Source organism: Genypterus blacodes, unplaced genomic scaffold (genome assembly GCF_046128005.1).
Source record: "Genypterus blacodes isolate CSIRO-AG114 ecotype Tasmania unplaced genomic scaffold, CSIRO-AGI_Gbla_v1 ptg000015l_1, whole genome shotgun sequence".
NCBI classification, from domain to species: Eukaryota; Metazoa; Chordata; class Actinopteri; order Ophidiiformes; family Ophidiidae; genus Genypterus; species Genypterus blacodes.
The window spans coordinates 7,228,586-7,251,500 of NW_027466829.1; the positions used below are offsets into that span (position 1 = coordinate 7,228,586).

General features: G+C 44.4%; 6 protein-coding genes across 7 annotated transcripts in view; 4 read left to right on the forward strand and 2 right to left on the reverse strand.

Moving 5' to 3' along the window:
- Nucleotides 1-425: 425 nt before the first annotated feature.
- On the forward strand, nt 426-2,229 carry LOC142990799 (uncharacterized). Its single transcript, XM_076140671.1, has 7 exons — nt 426-664; nt 758-882; nt 958-1,024; nt 1,108-1,264; nt 1,493-1,638; nt 1,730-1,840; nt 1,948-2,229. The coding sequence occupies exons 1-7, from the start codon at nt 512-514 to the stop codon at nt 2,119-2,121; spliced, it is 933 nt and encodes a 310-aa protein (XP_075996786.1). The 5' UTR covers nt 426-511; the 3' UTR covers nt 2,122-2,229.
- Nucleotides 2,230-3,318: 1,089 nt separating this feature from the next.
- Nucleotides 3,319-5,550, forward strand: LOC142989130 (uncharacterized). Its single transcript, XM_076138551.1, has 7 exons — nt 3,319-3,576; nt 3,670-3,794; nt 3,870-3,936; nt 4,020-4,176; nt 4,285-4,430; nt 4,562-4,672; nt 5,024-5,550. Exons 1-7 carry the CDS (start codon nt 3,424-3,426, stop codon nt 5,195-5,197), a joined length of 933 nt encoding a protein of 310 aa, XP_075994666.1. The 5' UTR covers nt 3,319-3,423; the 3' UTR covers nt 5,198-5,550.
- A 309-nt stretch (nt 5,551-5,859) lies between these two features.
- LOC142990864 (uncharacterized) lies at nt 5,860-8,672 on the forward strand. Its single transcript, XM_076140763.1, has 7 exons — nt 5,860-6,065; nt 6,156-6,280; nt 6,356-6,422; nt 6,625-6,781; nt 7,497-7,642; nt 7,741-7,851; nt 8,083-8,672. Exons 1-7 carry the CDS (start codon nt 5,913-5,915, stop codon nt 8,257-8,259), a joined length of 936 nt encoding a protein of 311 aa, XP_075996878.1. The 5' UTR covers nt 5,860-5,912; the 3' UTR covers nt 8,260-8,672.
- On the reverse strand, nt 8,257-17,330 carry LOC142990863 (nucleobindin-2-like). The gene is made up of 13 exons (XM_076140761.1): nt 17,181-17,330; nt 12,909-13,046; nt 12,690-12,797; nt 12,472-12,604; nt 11,917-12,020; nt 10,991-11,176; nt 10,803-10,893; nt 10,521-10,579; nt 10,325-10,417; nt 10,161-10,250; nt 9,839-10,009; nt 9,567-9,621; nt 8,257-9,319 (listed from the first exon to the last, which is right to left on the reverse strand). Exons 2-13 carry the CDS (start codon nt 13,044-13,046, stop codon nt 9,213-9,215), a joined length of 1,335 nt encoding a protein of 444 aa, XP_075996876.1. The 5' UTR covers nt 17,181-17,330; the 3' UTR covers nt 8,257-9,212.
- On the reverse strand, nt 13,844-16,582 carry LOC142990865 (nucleobindin-2-like). The gene is made up of 5 exons (XM_076140764.1): nt 16,422-16,582; nt 16,230-16,327; nt 15,829-16,130; nt 15,423-15,562; nt 13,844-15,205 (listed from the first exon to the last, which is right to left on the reverse strand). The coding sequence occupies exons 1-3, from the start codon at nt 16,430-16,432 to the stop codon at nt 15,940-15,942; spliced, it is 300 nt and encodes a 99-aa protein (XP_075996879.1). The 5' UTR covers nt 16,433-16,582; the 3' UTR covers nt 13,844-15,205; nt 15,423-15,562; nt 15,829-15,939.
- Nucleotides 17,331-18,145: 815 nt separating the features above from the next.
- The window catches only part of pik3c2a (phosphatidylinositol-4-phosphate 3-kinase, catalytic subunit type 2 alpha), a 34,966-nt gene continuing 30,196 nt past the window's right edge, over nt 18,146-22,915 (forward strand). Inside the window, exons 1-2 of one of the 2 annotated variants that reach the window (XM_076140759.1) lie at nt 18,146-18,240; nt 21,417-22,662. In XM_076140759.1, coding sequence (XP_075996874.1) covers nt 21,499-22,662 — 1,164 coding nt within the window. In that variant the 5' untranslated portion in view covers nt 18,146-18,240; nt 21,417-21,498. The other variant, XM_076140760.1, reaches the window with a different exon arrangement.

A 22,915-nucleotide genomic window follows, 5' to 3' on the forward strand; every position in this document is an offset into this window, starting at 1 on the left:
GTTGAATGTGGTACAGCTGCCAGAGTGTGTCGGGTCCTTTACAAACAACTGAAAATGGGCATTCCTGTGGTGGACTTCAGTGTGTACAGCCTGGAGCAGGAGGCTGTCACTGATGAGCAGCTGAACATCTTGATGGAAGAACTGAAGACGGCTTTTATAACAATTGGGTTTGTTTATCTGAAGAACACTGGGATCACTCAGGATGAGGTGAGAGCAGGAAGCAAAGGTAGAGTCACGTTTATGTTGTTGAAGCTACTTTCAGCGTAATGCAGATTCTCCCTTGCTGTGTTTGTGTAGGTGGATCATGTTCTAGACATCTCCAATATATTCTTCCTGCAGCCAGATGAACTGAAGAAACCTTTCGTGACTTTCTACCCCTCCCCATTCTTTTGGTTGGGTGAAAGGTAACACGTTGCGTCAGAACAAGTTTCCGCCCATGTGAGAGTCCACTGCTGCAGAGGCTCTGCAGGGTGAGGAAGGTTCTCAAAGTGTGTGTGCAGTATCTGTGAACATGAAGATCCCAGTGGTGGACTTTGGCGTGTACAGCCTGAAAGAGGATGATGTCACTGACGAGCAGCTGGATGCCGTAGGAGAAGAGATGAAAAGCGCTTTTATAGACGTGGGCTTTGTTTATCTGAAGAACACTGGGATCAGTCAGGAGGAGGTGAGCGCAGGAAGTCCAGGGGGAGAGGAACATTGAAGATGGTGGAAGTCTCTTGTAGTGGAATGCAGATTGTCTCCTGGTGTGTCTGTGCAGGTTGACCGTGTCATGGACATCTCCAAGAAGTTCTTCCTGCAGCCAGAGGATCTCAAAGAGCCCTTCAGGAGGGGAGGCTTCACACAAAATTGCCATCATGGCTGGGCTTCTCTGGAGACTGAAAGGTTTGGATCAGAACCTCTCACACTTCACCTCTGACCTAAACAAGCTGGATTCATACTGAATGTTTACTGTTTCAGGTTAAATCCACTTCGACCTTCAGACTTAAAGGAGACATACAATGTCATCTCAGTTCACTCTGACATGGTAATTATTCACTAGAGACAGAGCACAAACAGAGAAGAGCCTCAGGTAAACACTTTATTCTAATCTATCCTGTTCTATTATAGAAATGGCCGTCAGAAGGAGCCGCTGCAGGGTTCCAGGAGATCCAGACCTCTTTCTTCCTGCGCTGTAAAGATCTGAGTCTGCGAGTGCTCAGGGTGATGGCCCTCAGTCTGGGTCTGGATCCAGAGGTGTTCCTCAGTGCTCACAGCTTGATGGGGCGTGAGTACAGATCAGCTGACTCACTGTTACCACTGCAAAACACTATAACAGCCATATTGTCCTCCTATAACAACCGTGTCCTTCAGCAAGTCACTTGATCTCAGGGGTTGATCTGTTTCTGCTCCTGTCATGTGATTGGGCATTTTTTCTACACGGAGGATCCTCTTAGGATGTAGGACTGGATCAGATATTATTACGGCTTTGGTAGAAATGTTGTATCCTCTGTAGGTGAAAGGAACCTCACCACCCTGCGGACCATCTACTACCCCCCAGTGGACTGGGACAAGATGAAGGAGGGTCAGCTACGCTGTGGAGAACATTCAGACTACGGCAGCATCACCATGTTGTTCCAGGGTACTAATGACGGTCTGCAGGTAAGACAATGATCTCCAATCCTCTGCAGAGGGACACTGACACCTTTGAAGCCTGTTCAACTGAAAGGTATCTGACATTTGTCTTCTTTAGATCCACAGTCGTTCAGGTGAATACATCAGTGCTCCCTGCATCCCTGGAGCCGTGCTCATCAACATCGCTGACCTGATGCAGCGCTGGACCAGTGATCAGTTTGTGTCGGCGGTGAGCAGAGAGAGAGTGAACAAACTTAATACAGTTATCTGTCAATCACAAGCTTCTTTACAACTTTTTGTGATAGGAAATTCTTTTTATTCCCTGTTTTTCCTAAGGTTCACAGAGTGTTACTGCCTCCTGCTGGAGACACGAGCACACGCCAGGCTTTGGCTTTCTTTGCCCAGCCCGATGATGATGCTCTGATCAGCTGCTGTGATGGTTCAAACAAATACCCTCCTGTAACATCTGGTGCCTTCCTTGAAATGCGTGCTGCTGACCAATACACATGAAATGGACTTTTATATCCATGAAATCATTCCAACTCCACTCCTGTATGTGAGTGTGTTTGATGTACTAGAACATAAATGTGATCAAATCAATGAAGGAACTCCAGAAGACTTCTGTGCTGCTAAACGTGTGATGTTTCTATTGAGCCAGAAGGGAAAATACATCAATTAAAACAATAAACAAACCTAAGATAAATACTCTTCTGATTCATTAAAACGACCTCAAGCCCACAGAAATGTGTCATTGATGATGATGATGATAATAAAGCAGTGCTGTTTTATCCAATATGAATGTAGTGATGTGAGTCTCTGTGTTCATCCATTAAAGTGGATAAGTGTTACCCATAGTAAGAAGGTTCATTTCCTATTAGACTTCCTGCGGAAGTCCTTCTTTTAGACGGGCCCCTGGGTCGTGAACCGTCTGCTGTTCTGAGCCTGTAAAACCCTTTTAGACGTCGTATCTGATGTTGGGTTATACAAATCTCTCTCAAAGCTCTCATGCCATCAGCTCTCACTACCTCAGTGAGTTAGTTCCTTTGACCAAGCTGACTCCTAAATACAGTTTAATCTCATTTTTGAGAGTCATGTTTTTAGACTGAGGACCCCTCATTCATTCCTAAACTATTTTGAAATTTTGAAAATGGGTTTTATTCATTTTAAAGAGAAGTTCATGCAAAAATGTTATGTAATATATAATATAATATATAAGTAATGTAAAATATTACATTACTTATATGCTACACACCCACACACACACAAAGTTTACACTGATTCCCCTCATATGACCCCACGGTTATTTGCTCTAAATCGATCTGTAACCAGCCGCTCTGGTTGTTCGCTCTAAAGACACACTGGGACTGAAAGTGTTAAGTTTTTTTGAATCGGCGCTCTGCGTCCCGAATGTGAGTGCAGGAGTCCCACAACAGGAAAACAACGCGTGTAATCGTATGTAATGTGTATACAGTTATACTATTGATCAAAGAACTATCCTGTGTTGCATTTATGAAATAATAGAAACAGCAGAAGGAAAACTGTTGACATACAACTCCAAACAGACTGAGAACTCTAAGAGTGACTGAACAGTGCTCTCTACCCGTGGTGCGTGTCACTTCTGAGGTGGAATGGAAAATTCCCTTACAGACTGACTTTCACTTTCTCCCCCTCCTTGCCCCTCCCCCTTCTTTTGGTTGGGTGAAAAGTAACACGTTGCGTCAGAACAAGTTTCCACCCATGTGAGAGTCCACTGCTGCAGAGGCTCTGCAGGGTGAGGAAGGTTCTCAAAGTGTGTGTGCAGTATCTGTGAACATGAAGATCCCAGTGGTGGACTTTGGCGTGTACAGCCTGAAAGAGGATGATGTCACTGACGAGCAGCTGGACGCCTTAGGAGAAGAGATGAAAAGCGCTTTTATAGACGTGGGCTTTGTTTATCTGAAGAACACTGGGATCAGTCAGGAGGAGGTGAGCGCAGGAAGTCCAGGGGGAGAGGAACATTGAAGATGGTGGAAGTTTCTTGTAGTGGAATGCAGATTGTCTCCTGGTGTGTCTGTGCAGGTTGACCGTGTCATGGACATCTCCAAGAAGTTCTTCCTGCAGCCAGAGGATCTCAAAGAGCCCTTCAGGAGGGGAGACTTCACACACAGTTACAACCACGGCTGGGCTTCTTTGGAGAATGAAAGGTTTGGATCAGAACCTCTCACACTTCACCTCTGACCTGAACAAGCTGGATTCATACTGAATGTTTACTGTTTCAGGTTAAATCCACTTCGACCTTCAGACTTAAAGGAGTCATACAATATGGTGGCAGTTCACTCTGACATGGTAATTATTCACTAGAGACAGAGCACAAACAGAGAAGAGCCTCAGATAAACACTTTATTCTAATCTATCCTGTTCTATTGTAGAAGTGGCCGTCAGCAGGAGCTGCTGCAGGGTTCCAGGAGATCCAGACCTCTTTCTTCCTGCGCTGTAAAGATCTGAGTCTGCGAGTGCTCAGGGTGATGGCCCTCAGTCTGGGTCTGGATCCAGAGGTGTTCCTCAGTGCTCACAGCTTCATTGGGCGTGAGTACAGATCAGCTGACTCACTGTTACCACTGTGGAGATAAGAGTAAATAATGGGGGGGATCCATGTAGGACTGGATAAGATATCATTTGTGATGTCCTCTGTAGATGAAGTGAATTGCACCACCCTGCGAGCCCTCTACTACCCTCCAGTGGACTGGGACAAGATGAAGGAGGGTCAGCTACGCTGTGGAGAACATTCAGACTACGGCAGCATCACCATGTTGTTCCAGGGCACTAATGAAGGTCTGCAGGTAAGACAATGATCTCCAATCCTCTGCAGAGGGACACTGACACCTTTGAAGCCTGTTCTCTAGTTTGTTCAGTTTCATGTTCAGTCACAAACTGACAGCTTGTCTCCTCTGGCCTGTCTGGTCCTCTTCAGGTCCACAGTCGTTCAGGTGAATACATCAGTGCTCCCTGCATCCCTGGAGCCGTCCTCATCAACATCGCTGACCTGATGCAGCGCTGGACCAGTGATCAGTTTGTGTCGGCGGTGAGCAGAGAGACAGTCATGCAGATTTGTGTCTCACCTGAACATCTCATCTTAACTTCAAAATGAAACTTTGAAATGTTAATTTGATTATAACAGACATTTCAGAAATGGATAAAAAAACATTCAAGATGGTAAACAACCCTAAAGACAAACCTCAGTGTTTTATAGAAACAGTAATGAGCAAGAGCTGCAGTCATCAAGTGAAGAATACAACACACACACGTGTAACTGTAGAACTGTTGGAGTGGAATCATACACACACGTTAACTCCACAGTGAACACCACAGAGGATAATCCTGTAGTTTCAATTTTTGGTAGAGGAAAATCTTCTTCTTCCCTGTTCTTCCTCAGGTTCACAAAGTGTTGATGCCCCCTGCTGGAGACACCAGCCCACGCCAGTGTGTGGCGTTCTTTGTCCAGCCTGATGATGACGCTCTGATCAGCTGCTGTGACGGCTCAAACAAATACCCTCCTGTTACATCAGGCGCCTACCTGAAGATGCGCCTTGATAGCACTACACTCTAATCTGACTTCTCGTCTCATGATTTGATGGGAATTCTCTTACAAACTGGGATTCACTTTCTCCCCCTCCTTGCCCCTCCCCCTTCTTTGGGTGGGGCGAAAGGTAACTCGTTGTGTCAAAACTCCAGCCCTCAGTCTGATGGTTTCTATTGAGCCAGAAGGGAAAAGAAATCAATTTAAAGCCATAAACAAACCCACAAGATAAGTACTCTTCTTATTCTGTTACATGATCTCAAGCCCACAGAAATGTGACCAATATGAAGGCAACATAAACATAAACACAACACATGTACAGATTGTGTGCTTGAAGTCAACAGACAGTGAGGAGAGAATGATGATGATGATGATGATAATAAAGCAGTGCTGTTTAATCCAGTATGAATGTAGTGATGTGAGTCTCTGTGTTCACCCATTAAAGTGGATAAATGTTACCCGTAGTAAGAAGGTTCATTTCCTATTGGACTTCCTGCTGAAGTCCGGCATATGCTAAAAGTAATGTAAAATATTTCCCCTTTACTTTATAGTAATAGACTATTACCTTATGACAGGAGTTGGGTTAATGTTAGCCTTTTAAATACAGTATGGAGTGGAAGATTCCCAGAGGAGGCTGGGGTATAAAAAGTCAAGTCCAGCCTGGTTCATTGTCCAGTGCTGCTCAGACTTTGTTGAATGTGGTACAGCTGCCAGAGTGTGTCGGGTCCTTTATAAACAACTGAAAATGGGCATTCCTGTGGTGGACTTCAGTGTGTACAGCCTGGAGCAGGAGGCTGTCACTGATGAGCAGCTGAACATCTTGATGGAAGAACTGAAGACGGCTTTTATAACAATTGGGTTTGTTTATCTGAAGAACACTGGGATCACTCAGGATGAGGTGAGAGCAGGAAGCAAAGGTAGAGTCACGTTTATGTTGTTGAAGCTACTTTCAGCGTAATGCAGATTCTCCCCTGCTGTGTTTGTGTAGGTGGATCGTGTTCTAGACATCTCTAAGAAATTCTTCCTGCAGCCAGATGAACTGAAGAAACCTTTCGCCACAGGACACTGTGCCAGCGTTCCGTACTATGGCTGGCGTTGTCTGGAGAATGAAAAGTAGGAGGCAGAAAATCTCACACACTTCCTAAGTTTGACAATGTTTAGATTCATATTGAATCATTTTCGTTTCAGATTAAATCCCCGTCGACCTGGAGACCTAAAAGAAACATTCGACGTGCCGTCACTTCATCCTGATTTGGTAAAGCTGAACTTTTCCCTTATAGATATCAAACAAGCCAGATTAAAGAAGAAGAAGGTTTTTGCATTAGACAGGGTTACACGTTGACTTAAACTAATGACCTTTATGCTGACTGCTTTTGGGGGTCAAAGAACTTTTATCGGTCTTTCATCTCGTAGAAGAGGGACTTTTTCTGACAAGCCTTTCTATTCTATTTCTATAGAAATGGCCATCATCAGGTGATCTGACCGCGTTCAAGGAGATCCAGACCTCGTTCTTCCTGCGCTGTAAAGAGCTGAGTCTGCGGGTGCTCAGGGTGATGGCCCTCAGTCTGGGTCTGGATCCAGACGTGTTCCTTAGTGCACATCGTTTCGTAGGTGGTAGGTACAGATCACCAGACTCACAATAAAATCATAACAACCACCTAAAGGACCGGGAATCCAGCGGCTGTAAAAGAGATGTTTCTTTTACTGGGATCACTGGGTCTGGGCACAGCTGTTCATGTGTTTTCTGTATGACAGCAGAATTTCCTCATCAGAGATCTTATTTCACCTCATGTCCCCGCAGACTATTTGTTCAATATCAATCTGTAACTCTTGGTTCCATTTACCCCGGCTCCATGAACTGATTTGGCCCTGAAGGTTTTGCATTTGTTTTTCCTTTGACCCCCAACGAGTCCCCCTGCCACTGCAGCACAGGGGGATAGAAGCAATACTCTGAACTGAGCAAACACCTGATTCAGCTAATGTTTAACCTCAGGTTATGTGACAGACACATTACCTAACGTGACCTGTACATGTGTATTGCAAAGGTTTCAGAATAGAGTCTAAACCAAGGGTCTCCAACACATCGCTGGTGTCCAGGTGTCTGCTGAAGGATTCACTCCAGAAAGATGCTTATTCAGCTGGCTCGGGTGGAGAATCAGCCACGTGGATAAATGTTACTAATAATGCGGAGCTCTTGGACATTTATATTTTGTTAAAATAGAGGAAAAAAAGTTGGAGACTCCTGGTCAAAATGAAAGTGAGATCGCAGGAATCCCCTTTAACTTCAGTTTGTCCAACGTACTGCAGATGACAGAATTCTTCTTTGCAGGAAGTGGGAACACAGCATTTCTGCGGCCGCTCTACTACCCTCCAATCGACATCGATAAGTTGAAGGAGAATCAGTTACGATGCGGAGAGCATTCTGACTTTGGGACCCTCACCCTGTTGTTCCAGGGACCCGACGAAGGCCTGGAGGTGACACACACTCACACTCCCCGACATCTCCACTCTGCAGGCATAGGGGAGGATTTCTCAGCTCACTTGTATCTTACCTGACATGTGTAACTCTTCAGGTCCGCCGCCTATCAGGTGAATTCATGGTAGCTCCCAGCATCCCTGGAGCCGTCCTCATCAACATCGCCGACCTGTTGCAGCGCTGGACCAGTGATCGCTTTGTCTCTGTGGTGAGGGATACCAACCGTCCTATTGTCGTCCATTCAATCAGTCATATACTGTACTACATGGATACACAAAACCCTGGCTGGTGCAACCACAGAACCAGGACAATAGTCAAAGGACCCTGATTAGCACTGAATTCAGGGAAAACACACTATGCATCTGTCCACACAGATGTTGGACTGATGTATGAAATGTGAGTATAACAGCTTCTTATTGTTGTTGTTGTCCTCATTCAGGTCCACAAAGTGTTACTGCCTCCTGGTGGATCCTCCAGCACACGTCAGTCTGTGGCTTTCTTTCTGTACCCAGATGATGACACAGAGATAAGATGTCTGGACGGTTCGGACAAATACCTTCCCTTTAAAGCAGGAGATTACATTGCTGAGAAGTTTAAAGAAACAGCAAATGTATGAATGCAGGCACATTGACTTTAATGATCACATTCAAACATCACAGCAGAGTGAGAACGCAGTGTGTGGTACAGATTCTGTCTCAACATTGACACAGGATTCATTACATTTGGACAAAAATCGCAAAAACACAATAAACACGACCATTTGAAACATTACATAAGACAAAACAGTTTGGTCCGACATCAACAGCTCCACAGTAAGACGTCGTGGAACACACAGTTCACTCTCAAAGCTGGTCACCACTTCTTCAGGGCCTGATCCTCTGTGGTTTTATTGACTGAGGGAAAGCCTCTTAAAATGAAATAAACTAAAATGTGTAAGAATGAATGTGATGTAATACAAAATTAAAGCTTTACGGATAAAAGAACAAACAATTCCGAATCCATCATTTCCTCCATTTTAAATGTGCCCAAGACAGTATTAACACATCAAATAAAATGTAAATCTTAAATAGAAGTAGAACAGCAGCACTATAATGAAAATAAAGCTAAGTTGTAGATAATAATTTCTATAAATTAACCTGAATAAAATAAATAATTTGCACTATTTTCTTTTACTCACGTCGTCTCTTTCCCAAGGATCTACAGTGTGCGTGAAACAAAACCTTCACTTATCGGGCTGACACCTCCCCACTGCACCTCAAAGCACTTCCAAAGGAGCACAGAGTCCCGGTTGTGGTCAAAGATCAAAACACCAAAACAAAGCGGTCATCTGTCCGTGAAAAAGAGCTCCATGTTTCCCGTCGTGTTTATGCAGCGACGCCAGGCAGAAAAGGAAACTGGCACTACATTCAAACCCTGAAACCAGACTTGGTTTAAGTGCTTAGGCATATTATTAGGCTGAGAGGTGTTTATGATGAAACAAAGAATGACAGACAGTTGGGTTAGTGATGAGGCAGACACGCATGCATGCTCAGGGTCATACACTGATCACACACACAGCTGTGAGGCCTGCTAAGAGTGTCCTGGTGCTGGTGCGCCCTGCTGCTCGTGGTCTACAGACAACGGTTGAGCGTTTCCTTGTAGAACTGATCCTTGAGTGTCAGATGAAGCTGCCGAATCTACAACACAGATGCAGATGTGAAGATGTGGCTTTAAGGTTGAGCCTCCTTGAGTTAAGTTCAATTTGTATGTGTGAAGGTACACTCAGGGGCGACTTTATTAGGTACACCTGTATAGTACAATATTATGTGGTGATTGTACATTGGATTGTGTATCTAATAAAGTGGCCGCTGAGTGTTTTGAACTGTGTGAAGAGGCGTGACTCTTCTACTAGGTTCTCAGGTTGTGGAGGAACTTGATACTAACCTTTGACCTGAATTGTTGCGTTTTGACTTTTCATGTTTTCCACATGTTCCATTGTCTGAGGAGAGAAAGCAGGATGGAGTTACAGCAGAACTGAAGATCATCGTGCACACAGGAAACACTTAAATGTACCACATCTGTACAAGCTACTGACTTTAAAAAGGCAGTTTGTAACGCCTTTACATCCCTGGGGCCATCACAAATGGAACTATCTGTTTCAAATTGCCCATCACCCCCAAACTATACAATCCTCAGTGTCCTTTCAAGACCTTCACCTGCTGGAGCTGCAACTTCTCATCATCAAGCATCTGCTGTTGCCTGTCCAGCTCCTCCCTCTGCTTCTGCAGCTCGACAGTCTTATTGTTGATGGAAAGCTTCTCGTGCTCCAGGTGCTCTTCATAAATCTTCAACTCATCCTCACTGTAGATTGGGTTCTCATCCAGAGTCTACGGAGGGCAAGGGAGGAGGTGGAGCCCAACAGGTGGTGTTAGGGCAAAGGAATAATTAAGAGAAAGGTTGAATTCTTGATGACAGGACGTTGGGAGATTAAGTTTTCTCCTTTTTTGTGATGTTCCTACAGCCTCCACTCTCTCTTACCTCCCAATCGTCATTGTTCTGGAATGAAGAGCTCTGACTGGTACTCAAGAACTCGGCCAAAGACACAAGTCCGTCTTTGTCTTTGTCCACCTGTGCAAGATGCAAGGCAACGTTAGTGAATGTCCAACAATCCTCCATATGCGCTCTGTTGTGGCATCACTCACCTCTTTCATAACTTGCTCTTTCATCCGCAGCCTTTCTTCCTCCATCTCAAACATGTCATCCTCCTCATTTTTGGGATCGTAGAGTTTACCCAGCTTGGAGAGACACAGAACACGCACACAAGTTGTACCTCAAAATGACATTTCACGACAATAAATAACCCAAACAAGCAAAATCAGAGTGGTTACACACAAATACCTCTTTAGTGAAAAGAGCTTCAAGTTCATAATCATCAAGGTACCCATCTCCATTGATGTCTGCAAAACAAAACAAGCACTTTATTCCTGCTCAGATGTTACGTATCATATCTTCTGCTGGGATAGGCACATGGATCTCCTCTGGGAAGACTTTCTTTGATTGTAGGGGGACGATTAGATGTGAGATCCAATAAATATCTACATCTCTGTTAATGTTTAACTAATGCAGGGAGTGAAACATCTGCTGCCCATAGCTAACCACCCAAACGGTCTCTGTGGTTACCGTGCAGTACGAAGAAGGTCTTGGGATTAAAGTTTTCCCGGTCCAAACCATCTGTCTCCTCCCACACATCCTTCAGTTGGGCTTCACTGCCCTGCACACACAAAACATTAGCAGGAAATCTACTCTACTTAGTACTACTTAATGCTGTATTTGATGTTTTTAGTAAATTCATGCATTGAATGTCTTACAGGGTGGTTCACTTTGGGGTGGTCGCCGTGTTTCTTCTTCATCTCCGCGTAGTGCTCCTCTTCCATCTTGCGATGCTCTTCGTCCATGCTCTTCAGACGCTCCCTTCGCTCGTGCTCCTTCATCATCTCATAGTTCTTGAACTCATCGTGGCGCTGTTTGTCGAAGTTCTCCATATCTTTGGTGGCCTTCGGGGGCAGAGAGAGGAAACAAAGAGACGAGAGGGTTTAACACCTTGATGGGACATTTTGATTCATTTGCCCAGAACAACAGATTTGTTCCTGGAAGAAAAGTGAAAATACTGGGTCTTCTGCTCATCAATCAGCAAACAAGGAACTAGATATAAAATGGCGGACTGCAGCGTAAAGAATTCGCATTAAATAGTGTCATGATTGTGTGAGACTCTTGTCTTGTCATGTGCAAACCGATTACAACATCACTGTATCGCCACGAATCAGACTTCCCCATTCTACACCCTGAAGAAGAGCTCCATTTGTTATTGCATCAACATATGAATGTGAAAATGGTGCAGAGACAGCTGACACATGACACCTGCAGCTGCTTCATCCTAATTATATCAATACTATCTGGCGTTGTCCTCTATGATTACAGGTATGACTGTCTGTAAGGGAAAACTGGGCGTGAATTCTCCAACCGGCACAATGTTAGATTTTCAGCAGAGATCTTTTACATCTTTTTCAACTCGCCAGCCTTTTTCGGCAAGGTTCAGTCCGTTTCCTGATAGGACCTATGGTTTTTGTGTGAGAGCCAGTTGTTCCCCATGTGGTATTCAGGCGTCTTCTGCCTTCAGACCGACTCAGCTCTCAACTCTCTGCTCAACAGCTTCAGAGGATTTGAGCTTTAGCTGTCACTCAAACAGCTTGTTACTTCTTCATTCTTTCACATTCAGGAGGGAGCCTTTGCTTACCGCTTTGATGAGGCGGTCCAAGTCGTCCACCTCAAAGGTGTCTGGGTTCTTGTGGTTGAGGTGCTCAAACTGTCTCAGCAGAGCGTGATGGTCCACTACCCGGCCTGCAAGGGGGGGAATGATGAGAAGACACAGTTTATACAGTGGTAAGACCTTAAAAGTGCTCTTTAATCATTCCTCCATTCCATCATTGCATCTGCTGGGCTGGTGAGTGATCAGGTCCCTGACTCACTAACAACCTGACTGACTGCTGTAAATGTACCTCTTCAGTCAAAGGTTTGCACATAGCCAGAGGCAACACAGCAACTTTGCTGACTGAAGCTTCAACTGAAATGTATTTCTCTCTTGTAATAATGATGTTGCTGTACAAATCGAATCTCAATGAACCTTTATTCAACAGTATCAGGCAGAGAGTACATTGGTAGCTGAAGACACTGTTTGGTAAGAAAGTCTGGGCCTTCACCTTCCAACTGTTGGTTATTGCAACTTTTCTTGTACAACTTCAGCAACCATATGTTGTGAGTCTCACATTAGTAGCGTTGGTGTGGTTCATACCGTTCCCATCCTTGAGGTCGTGTTTGGCTCTGATCAGCAACCGTAGCCGACTCAACTCCTCCCGCTTCAACTCGTCCAGCTTGGTCCGAAAATTGTTGTGAACAAAGTCCAGCTCTTTGGCAATTTTGCCTTGCTGCAAAGAGGGAAACCCGAGCCCGTAAATAAGTGCAAGGTGTTCACATCACCAGAGAGCTTACATGAAAAAAAAAAAAGCTGACCTTGAGCTCATCCATGTTGATATTTTTGAGCTTCTCTTTAAAGTGGGGGTCTTTCTCCAGGTTCTCCACCACTTCTCTGAGGTAGCGGTCGTAGTGCAGCCCTGTGTCCTGAAGCACAAACCAAAGCAGGTAACCCCTCAGTGTGACACAGCCCTGTTTGAAACACTACACGCTCTACGTCTGAGATAGAGATCAGAGCGCAGCATCTGCTTGACTCACAGCACTCTGGGGCGACTCTGGCTGCTCCTCTAGAGGCTTCTCTTGTTTCTGGTCCACACCGATAGGCACTGACTGGGTACAGAGCCACAGACTGAGCAGAACCAGCCCACAACGGACCAAGGCTTTACTCCTCATCATCTGGACCAATACAGTAAAGACAAGTTTAGTATTTTCATCCTCATGTACAGAGATAACACTGCTCTCAATCACATCAATATTAAAGATTATTTTAAGAAGTAAGCGTCCAGTGTCTGAGTGATGACATGTGGGCAGGTCCCAAGATAACACCCTCTGTTTCACAAGAGCTGCACTGACGAACGTTTATTAAGCACAACGACGCCCACAGACTGCTGAAACAGGTTCTGAAGATTAATTTTGCCCAAAGAAAATTCTGCCACGAGTAAAAGACTCCAGCACACACATTTACCCATAAATTCATTCACAAACACACTGTTGAAGTTATCATTCAAAGTTATCATTTAGAGCTCAGGTGGCATTGATTATTCCTCATCATATCCATGCAGAGAGCTGCCTCAGTCTTACCTTCTGTCTGCTGTGCTCTTGACACGCTTGCCTTCAGTTCTGCTACGTGTTTTTGACGGGTGCTTGTTTACAGCTGTCATGAACAAACACGAGCTTTGCCTGGGAGCCACAACCTACTCAATGAGATTGTATTCACCATGGCAACGCCCCACCTCCAGCCTCTCTCATTGGCTAGAAATGGGTCGCTTTTGTCGTAAAAAAATGTCGCGTTGGCACCTGATTAGGCGAGTGACCTGTCAGTCAAGGTGTCTCCTCTCGACTGTGACATTAGGTTCGTTGATACAAACCTGACGTGGCGCTCAGTCAACCCCGCGAGGGCGGGGTTAGTATTTGACGCCTGAGCGCGTTTAAACCAACAAAGCACAACAACTAATCCTGCCTTGAAAACACAATTAAATAAAATACTTTTAATCGAATTTTATGCAGAGAGGAGATCGTACAAAGGCACAACGGTGAACCAAAGTCTAGGTGTCTTTTTTAAGTCTTTAAGGCATGAGCGTCTATTACATCAGCAGATTGTTGTTTTTTTTATCAAACCAAATAGCTTCAGTAAATAAAGTGGATATGAAAGTTTCCAAGGTAAACACATACACTTGATGGTCTGTTAGGATAGACATCATGAATGACATAGTTTTATTTCTCATACAATATAATTTGAACACTGAATGTTTTCCTTCTTAATGTTGACATGATGTCATATCTGTAAAATGACTAATCGTCGGGTGTATAAAGATAAGATAAGATAAGATTAAAGTTTATTATCCCGAGGGAAATTGCTGTGCAACAGTTACAGTACAGTGCAAAACGAAACAAGAACGAGAAATCACCAAAACCAGCGCAATATAGGGAAACGTGCAAGAGTGCGTGCAGATAATAAGTACAACATAATAAGTACACCCAAAAATCGACCAAGTACATACAATCAGGGAACAGTGGGAGCGTCCGGACATTACAAATACATAAGGAGGACAAGGGTACAAAGTGCCACCGTGCAACTGGCTATATAACTACAGATATACTACAGAGTGACAGTATAGAACACTATTGTCATCAGTGTCCTTAGTAACACAATTGTCATCAGTGTTACTAATGACACCTGCAAGTCTCAATATGATCCTTCATCCCGGATATGGCTCTTATATCAGCTGTTCTCCTTTATGACTGGATATTTCTCCCGAACACAACCTTCAAAAAAATATCCGGCGAGATTTGGAGAGAAACTGACCTCCACAGGAGGAAGTAGATTAGCTCTCTAATCGTCTCTTGCCAGACAATCACATTATATATCTGAGAAATGTGTAAACATAACCTGGTTACTTATTTTCTATTGTAAAGAAGCTGTTCTGTATTTGGTCAGCTATCATCCAACACTATAATCCCACTGTACATCCCACCGTTATAGAAAATAAAAGATCAATCAGGCAGGAAACCCCAATCAAGACGTTTACATGCCTGAATAAATGAGTTAACATCACATAATCAAGGTCTTTACTAGCATCTAATTGAAGCAATTACAGTATGATATAAGTTTTAAAGTGCATGTAAACAAACTGACTGTGTGAGAGAGATGTTGATTAAATTCTGTGGTGATTGTACATTGGATTGTGTATCTAATAAAGTGGCCGCTGAGTGTTTTGAACTGTGTGAAGAGGCGTGCCTCTTCTACTAGGTTCTCAGGTTGTGGAGGAACCTGTAGCAACTTTGACCTGAATTGTTGCGTTTTGACTTTTCATGTTTTCCACATGTTCCATTGTCTGAGGAGAGAAAGCAGGATAGAGTTACAGCATAACTGAAGATCATCGTGCACACAGGAAACACTTAAATGTACCACATCTGTACAAGCTACTGACTTTAAAAAGGCAGTTTGTAACGCCTTTACATCCCTGGGGCCATCACAAATGGAACTATCTGTTTCAAATTACCCATCACCTCCAAACAATATAATCCTCAGTGTCCTTTCAAGACCTTCACCTGCTGGAGCTGCAACTTCTCATCATCAAGCATCTGCTGTTGCCTGTCCAGCTCCTCCCTCTGGAAAGCTTCTCGTGCTTCAGTTGCTCTTCATCCATCTTCAACTCATCCTCACTGTACATTGGGTTCTAATACAGAGTCTACCGAGGGCAAGGGAGTAGGTGGAGCCCAACAGGTGGCGTTAGGACAAAGGAATAAAAAAGAGAAACAGGTTGAATTCTTGATGACAGGAAGTTGTGAAATTCAGTTTTCTCGGTCTAAACCATCTGTCTCCTCCCACACATCCTTCAGTTGGGCTTCACTGCCCTGCCCACACAGAATATTAGCAGGAAATCTACTCTATTTAGAACTACTTTAATGCTGTATTTGATTTTTTTTTAGTAAATTCATGCACTGAATGTCTTACAGGGGGGATTACTTTGCGGTGATCGTCGTCTTCCTCCTTCATCTTTGCATACTGCTCCTCTACCGGGTCGCCTTGCTGCTCGTCCGGACGCTCCCAGTCCAGAAGCTCCTCTCACTCGCGCTCCTTCATCATCTCATACCTCATTCTTTTCATTCTTAGACACATTTTTAGGAGAAGTGGGAGCCAGGAGGGAGCCTTAGTTACCGCTTTGATGAAGCGGTCCAAGTCATCCACCTCAAAGGGGTTCTTGTCGTTGAAGTGGTCGGATTGTCTCCGCTGAGCGTGGTCGTCCACTACCGGGCCTGCAAGAGGGGAATGATGAGAAGCCACAGTTTATACAGTACAACTTCAGCAACGATATGTTGTGGGTCTCACAGCCGTAGCGTTGGTGTGGGTCATACCGTTCCCATCCTTGAGGTCATGTTTGGCTTTGATGAGCGACCGTAGCCGGCTCAACTCCTCTCGCTTCAACCTCGTCCAGCCTGGAGATTTTGCCTTGCTGCAAAGAGGGAAACCCCAGACCGTAATGAAGTGCAAGGTGTTCACATCACCAGAGAGCTTACATGAAAATGTTTTTTACAATAAATGCTGACCTTGAGCTCATCCATGTTGACGTTGTTGAGCTTCTCTTTAAGGTGGGGGTGCAGCCCCGTGTCCTGAAGCACAAACCAAAGCAGGTAACCCTTCAGTGTGACACAGCCCTGTTTGAAACACTACACACTCTACGTCTGAGATAGAGATCAGAGCGCTGAGGGTGGCTGCTCACACCCTCACACTTATATCACATCCAACACAACACACGGCAGCAGCATCTGCTTGACTCACAGCACTCTGGGGTGACTCTAGAGGCTTTTCTTGTTTCTGGTCCACACCGATAGGCACTGACTGGGTACAGAGCCACAGACTGAGCAGAACCAGTCCACAATGGACCAAGGCGTTACTCCTCATCACCTGGACCAATACAGTAAAGACAAGTTTAGTATTTTCATCCTCATGTACAGAGATTACACTGCTCTCAATCACATCCATATTAAAGATCATTTTAAGAAGTAAGCATCCAGTGTCTGAGTGATGACATGTGGGCAGGTGCCACAGATAACACCCTCTGTTTCACAAGAGCTGCACTGGGTGAGCAAAGCACAATGACGCCCACAGACTGTTGAAACAGGTTCTGAAGATTAATTATGCCCAAAGAAAATTCTGCCACGAGTAAAAGACTCCAGCACACACATTTACCCATAAATTCATTCACAAACACACTGTTGAAGTTATCATTCAAAGTTATCATTTAGAGCTCAGGTGGCATTGATTATTCCTCATCATATCCATGCAGAGAGCTGCCTCAGTCTTACCTTCTGTCCCTCGCTGTGCTCTTGACACGCTTGCCTTCAGTTCTGCTACGTGTTTTTGACGGGTGCTTGTTTACAGCTGTCATGAACAAACACGAGCTTTGCCTGGGAGCCACAACCTACTCAATGAGATTGTATTCACCATGGCAACGCCCCACCTCCAGCCTCTCTCATTGGCTAGAAATGGGTCGCTATTGTCGTAAAAAAAAACCTGATTAGGCGAGTGACCTGTCAAAGTTTCTCATCTCGAACTTGACATCAGGTTCGTTGATACAAACCTGACGTGGCGCTCAGTCAACCCCGCGAGGGCGGGGTTAGTATTTGACGCCTGAGCGCGTATAAACCAACAAAGCACAACAACTAATCCTGCCTTGAAAACACAATCAAATGAAATACTTTTAATCGAATTTTATGCAGAGAGGAGATCGTACAAAGGCACAACGGTGAACCAAAGTCTAGGTGTCTTTTTTAAGTCTTTTGGGCATGAGCGTCTATTACATCAGCAGACTGTTGTTTTTTTATCAAACCAAATAGATTCACTAAATAAAGGGTATATGAAAGTTTCCAAGGTAAATACATACTCTTAATGGTCTGTTTTGATAGAAATCACGAATATCATACATAATTTCTCATACAATATAATATGAACACTGAATGTTTTCCTTCCTAACGTTGACATGATGTCATATCTGTAAAATGGCACCCGGATGACTAATGGTCGTGTGTATTGTCATCAGTGTTACTTAGGACACCTGCAAGTCTCAATATGACCCTTCATCCTGGATATGGCTCATATATCAGCTGTTCTCCTGTATGATAACAGCTATGACTGAATACTTCTCTCGCACACAACCCTCAAAAAAATATCCCCCGAGTTACAATAAACGCTTATACCGCATGGTGTCGCTGTTTCCCTGCTTTACGCCCAGCGCAGCTCCACCAGGCAGCAGCGGTCAACAAACAGAACAACCACCTCAACAGGAACTGACGTCCTTCTGTGAAAGTGGACGGAAAAAAACTGCAGCTGCAGGGAAAATGGCTTCAGACGCCGCACCGCTCCAAGGTAAGAAACGAGCCGTTTACACTTCACGTCTGCCTGCAAAAGTTTTCAGCCGTAGTTGCGTAGAATCTCTTGTGGCGTCAGCGTCTCATCCTGCCTTTTTCCTGCGCGACACAATCTGCATTTCTTCCTGTTGTGGGTAAGTTGGCAAAGCTCTGACTGAGTACTTTAAATTGTTGAATCAGTATTTCACAAAGTATGAGCCGGGAATGATCGTGAATGTTATCTAAAGAGCTTAATTGTGTTACTTTTATATGCCGGTGAGCGAACACTTTGCTCCTGTTTCTATAGCGCTCTCTTAGCTTGAGCTCTGTGTTAGCATGGCACCAGCTAACTTCGTATACAACAAAGTAAAAAAAGTTCCAAGTTCCAGCAGCCATTAAAAGTATCATAAAGTGTCATTTGAGCTGACCGGTGCAGTTAGTCGGGTTAGTAAAGAGTCACATTGTTACCGAAATGTAACGACTGGCTCATGTTAGTTTACTGCGTGTGGCTACAAAACAAAAGTGTTTACAGAAGATACTAAAGGCATCAGGTGAGCATCAGCAGACAGGTTGACTGAGCCTGACGGGTCAACACGGTCTGTATACACCGACTAGATTTACAAGTATAATATTTATTATCCCGTGTTAATTCTATTTCTGTTTGTTTTGTTTATAATATAACGCGTCGACGGCAGCGGAGCCAAAATAAACAATCGTGAGTTGGTGAACAGATGTGGAGAGTTACAGTTTACTTTTTACACTAACACTTTGAGTTTACAGTTACAGTTACTTTACACACTAACACTTTGGGTTTACAGTTACAGTCACAGTTTACTTTACACGCTAACACTTTGAGTTTACAGTTACAGTTACTTACTTTACACAGTTTCCAGTTACTTCATACAGATTATCAACTCTGTGGGTTCGTATCTAAATCTGATTTCCGTGTGAGAATACGCGATTGTCTTCCTGCTTCCTGCTTTACTTGCTTTGTATATATTAGTAAATTCAAATTTAAGATTGAGCAGCGTCACTGCAATGTGATTTAACTGAACATTTGGGCTTCAGGATGCTTGCCAAGGTGGAAGACATTTGGGTTTGTGCATCTGTGTACCCACTTCAAACAGCCCTCAATGCTCATGAGGCCCTGTCAGTTTTGGTTTTTGTTTCTTTTTATAGACTTAATGTCCTGCACAGGCCAACTAGGAGAGGAACTGACCTCCACAGAAGGAAGTAGATTAGCTCTCTAATCGTCTCTTTCCAGACAATCGCATTATATATCTGAGAAATGTGTAAACAGAACCTGGTTACTTATTTTCTATTGTAAAGAAGCTGTTCTGTACTTTGGTCAGCTACAGAGCAGTTTGCTAACATTTTCACCGATAGCTCGACTCATTTGGTGTGATGATTGATTGTTTTGTTAGTTCATCAAGCAAAAAGGATCTGGGACTTCTCCAGGCTCCCAAAGCGTCATTTGTTATTGTGACCTTCCCATCTGTAAATCAGTCTACTTAGCCAAGCACAGAAGGCTCGTCGTCATGGCTTAAGTATATTTGTCTATGGAATACGTAAATAGTAAATGTCATGCTCGGATGTCATATTAGAACGCTACACATCCTGGAATCTGCCCGCCTGTGCTACAGTAGAGTAGAACCCAGGCTGTGCTAGTACTCCTGGCTACGCTTTTCTCCATAAGTGGCATTTCCCACCTTTGTAGTGCCTCCTATTGCCTTATAAGGACAAAGCTATAAGGAACACTGGTGGCGTTGGTCAGTGTTGGTTATCATAGTGTAGCATGAGCCTACTTGATGAATCTCTTGGCTTATTATAGCATGCTTGAGGTTGACCCACTCTCCTTTCTTTTCTGAAGGGGAATTCTAATAACACATTTGATCAAAGTCTGTCTAATCTGTAACACTCTGCAATGAGTGAAGTAAACCCAGTCACATCTCATTATGAGGTGGCTATAATAGATCTAGATGGTTTGCATTGTTGGCATTGTTGTTTTCGTAGGAGTGGTTCAATGAGACTTAAGACTCAGATTCCTAAGGAGGATCTATTGGCAATGGGACAGAATATCCACCCTGATCATTCGTATATTGAGTAAAGTCAAACGCTGCTGTAGGTTCTTAGTCATCAGTAAAGCCAAACCTGCCTGTAATAGTTAAGCAGGAGCCAAACCTGGTGACCTTCCTTTTTCTCTGCTTTCATTTCCTCCTCGTCTGTGTTCTCGGTAGAGTTTGGCAGAGTCAAATGTTTAATTAATGCCGCCACATTGTCACTGCCTGTTGGTGACGGAGTCCAAGTGCTGATATTAGCACAGCTGATAAGATGGGGGCCATGGTGGTAACCTAATGCTAAGAGCGAGAGAAAGCAAGTGGAGGAGAGAGAGAGAGACCCATTGGGCTGCTTAGCATGCCAAATTCCTCAGCTGCACAATAGTGTGAGGGCAGCCTGAGCCCCAGCACAGCCAGCCTTCTCCACCACAATGGGAGGGGAAGCTCAGGAGAGGCCGGTGACGCCTGGGGAGAGAAGGAACTCACTCAACCCTGGTGCTGTGATCGTTCAAAGAATAGTTGCTTTGAGAAAGCCCTGTGTCATTTCACCATCACCAAAGTCGCGGCAGCAATGTTCTTCTCACGTCATGGGCTTAAGACATGCAGGCTTACTTTAGTAGATCATCAAGAACGGAAAATATGCTCCTCTCTGAAAACAACCAAAACATGTAACAACCCAATAACAACCTTCTTGTTATTTCTACTGGCTTGTACGTTGTGGTGATGTAGCCGGTGTTTCCTATATGACTTCATTGTTGCCCCTGACTCATAAACAAGTCAAAGTAATTATTGCCTTTCAATGTATGGCAAATGGCAGCTAATCAATAAGCAATCTAATCCTACTAACAGCAGCAGGATGTACAACTGCAAATATACTGACAGGGTGTAGATAGACATTCAGGGTCGTGTGATTGCGTAAGAGACGGTGACATATCTCCTGTTGTGCTCTCTGTTTATCTGAGTGGAAAAGGAGAAGAGGTTTTTGGCGACTGACTGGTGGTTTTTGGGTGATTTGTCAGATCTAACATGTACCAGACCAAAACATGCTTTGATGTCCTTGGATTTGCTTAAAGGCCTAATTGTTTAAAAAAAAATGTTTGAAAATTCTAAATTTCATTTGTTATTTTCTTTCTTTTAGGTTTTTAAAGTTTGTTCGTCATCATTCTTCAACTACACTGATGTTGCAGCAGTTATACTGATGGCACCTACAAGTTGATGAAATGGCCCAGATATCTAGTGGTAATGGGTTCAAGATCGATGTCCCCAAGCCCAAGGGGGTTGTGGGTAAAGAGGAAGCCCTCCGCATGGAGGAAGAGGCTTTGGCAAAATTGCAAAGGGAGAAAAGACACACTCTTTCAGCCTCAGCGTCCATGTCCTCATCTGCAGCATCCTCATCCTCATTAAAACCAAAACCATCTAAATCTACCACTACTGCTCCTCAACCTTCACCCTCAACTAGTAGACCAGAAAAGGACCTCATTGTCTTCCCAGAGACCAAGAAGCAGGTGGAGCGGGATAAGTTCAGGGATATCGATGTGGACAAGTTGACCAATGAGGAACTTGAAAAGCTCCTGCTGGATGATAGCTTTGGAGCCAACAGCAAAGTGTCCCGGCCTTCCTCACTGCTGGGGTTCAACCTCAGTGCCTCTTACCCTGGTGGTCATACCTGTAGCACCTCTCCCTTCCACAGCAGCCATTGGACATCTGTCCTTCCCACGCCATCTAGCTCCAATGTGTCCACTCCGTCTCATCAGCCTGCCCCATTGTTCCCCTCTGCTCCGTATCCCAAGCCAGGCACATTTCACAATGGCTTCACTCCGAACATGTCTCCCTTCATGTCCATACCAGCACAGCAGTCACCTTTCATAGCCTTTACCCCCATACAGACAGCTGCTTCTATGGTTTTCCCTCAGCCAACTGTTGACCCAGAGATGGCCAAACTCTTTGACAAGATAGCCAGCACCTCAGAATACTTGAAGAATGGCAGATCGGCCAGCACCGAGTTGGATCTGGCACCTGCCAGCACAGCCTCTCTGGCACCGAATCCTCCGCCACAGCAGCCAGTCGCAGTGGAAACTTCGAGCATCAGTCGCTTTGATTGGTTGGATTTAGACCCACTTACCAAGCGCAAAGCTGAGAATGAGGAAGCATCACCACCATCAGGAGCTGCTGTACAGACAGTAACAGGGGGTCCTGCAGGAGACCCATGGGATGCAGTGCTTGAAACTGAGGGGAACAGCACTAACAGTAGCCCCTCTCTGGAGGTGAAGTCATCGGTTTCAGTTCGTTCACCCCAGCGTAGGGCGTCGACAGGAGCAGCTGTCACAAGGAGCCACTCTCTCAACATCCCAGGGACTTCCTCCCAGCACAAACCAAGCAGTCAGGTAAGAAGCCTCAAAGCAAAATTGCTGATTTTCTTTCTTACAATTGTAATTCTGTGGAAGTTTGCAGATGATTGTATACTGGGAAATTTCTTGCTTCATATTGAACTTATTGAGACCTGTTGGTAGCCCAGTGCAACAACCGTGTGGTTAGCCAGACACTGAAGCAACCGTTGTTGTCAGAGACGATGATTCACCATACCAACATATTTTCATGTCCTGTTGAAGGATTTGAACCCTTGAACCCTTGCTTGCA

Coding starts and splice junctions, on each gene's coding strand:
- LOC142990865 (XM_076140764.1), bottom strand. Junction 16,131..16,229: donor TGACCTCAAGGATGGGAACG/GTATGACCCACA, acceptor CCCCTCTTGCAG/GCCCGGTAGTGGACGACCAC.
- LOC142990799 (XM_076140671.1), top strand. CDS start 512: ATGAAGATCCCAGTGGTGGACTTTGGCGTGTACAGCCTGAAAGAGGAT. Junction 665..757: donor CTGGGATCAGTCAGGAGGAG/GTGAGCGCAGGA, acceptor GTGTCTGTGCAG/GTTGACCGTGTCATGGACAT. Junction 883..957: donor GCTTCTCTGGAGACTGAAAG/GTTTGGATCAGA, acceptor TTACTGTTTCAG/GTTAAATCCACTTCGACCTT.
- LOC142990864 (XM_076140763.1), top strand. CDS start 5,913: ATGGGCATTCCTGTGGTGGACTTCAGTGTGTACAGCCTGGAGCAGGAG. Junction 6,066..6,155: donor CTGGGATCACTCAGGATGAG/GTGAGAGCAGGA, acceptor GTGTTTGTGTAG/GTGGATCGTGTTCTAGACAT. Junction 7,643..7,740: donor GACCCGACGAAGGCCTGGAG/GTGACACACACT, acceptor GTAACTCTTCAG/GTCCGCCGCCTATCAGGTGA.
- LOC142989130 (XM_076138551.1), top strand. CDS start 3,424: ATGAAGATCCCAGTGGTGGACTTTGGCGTGTACAGCCTGAAAGAGGAT. Junction 3,577..3,669: donor CTGGGATCAGTCAGGAGGAG/GTGAGCGCAGGA, acceptor GTGTCTGTGCAG/GTTGACCGTGTCATGGACAT. Junction 3,937..4,019: donor TGGCAGTTCACTCTGACATG/GTAATTATTCAC, acceptor GTTCTATTGTAG/AAGTGGCCGTCAGCAGGAGC.
- LOC142990863 (XM_076140761.1), bottom strand. CDS start 13,046: ATGATGAGGAGTAAAGCCTTGGTCCGTTGTGGGCTGGTTCTGCTCAGT. Junction 10,418..10,520: donor AAGCTCTTTTCACTAAAGAG/GTATTTGTGTGT, acceptor TGTCTCTCCAAG/CTGGGTAAACTCTACGATCC. Junction 10,010..10,160: donor AGAACAATGACGATTGGGAG/GTAAGAGAGAGT, acceptor TGCCCTCCGTAG/ACTCTGGATGAGAACCCAAT.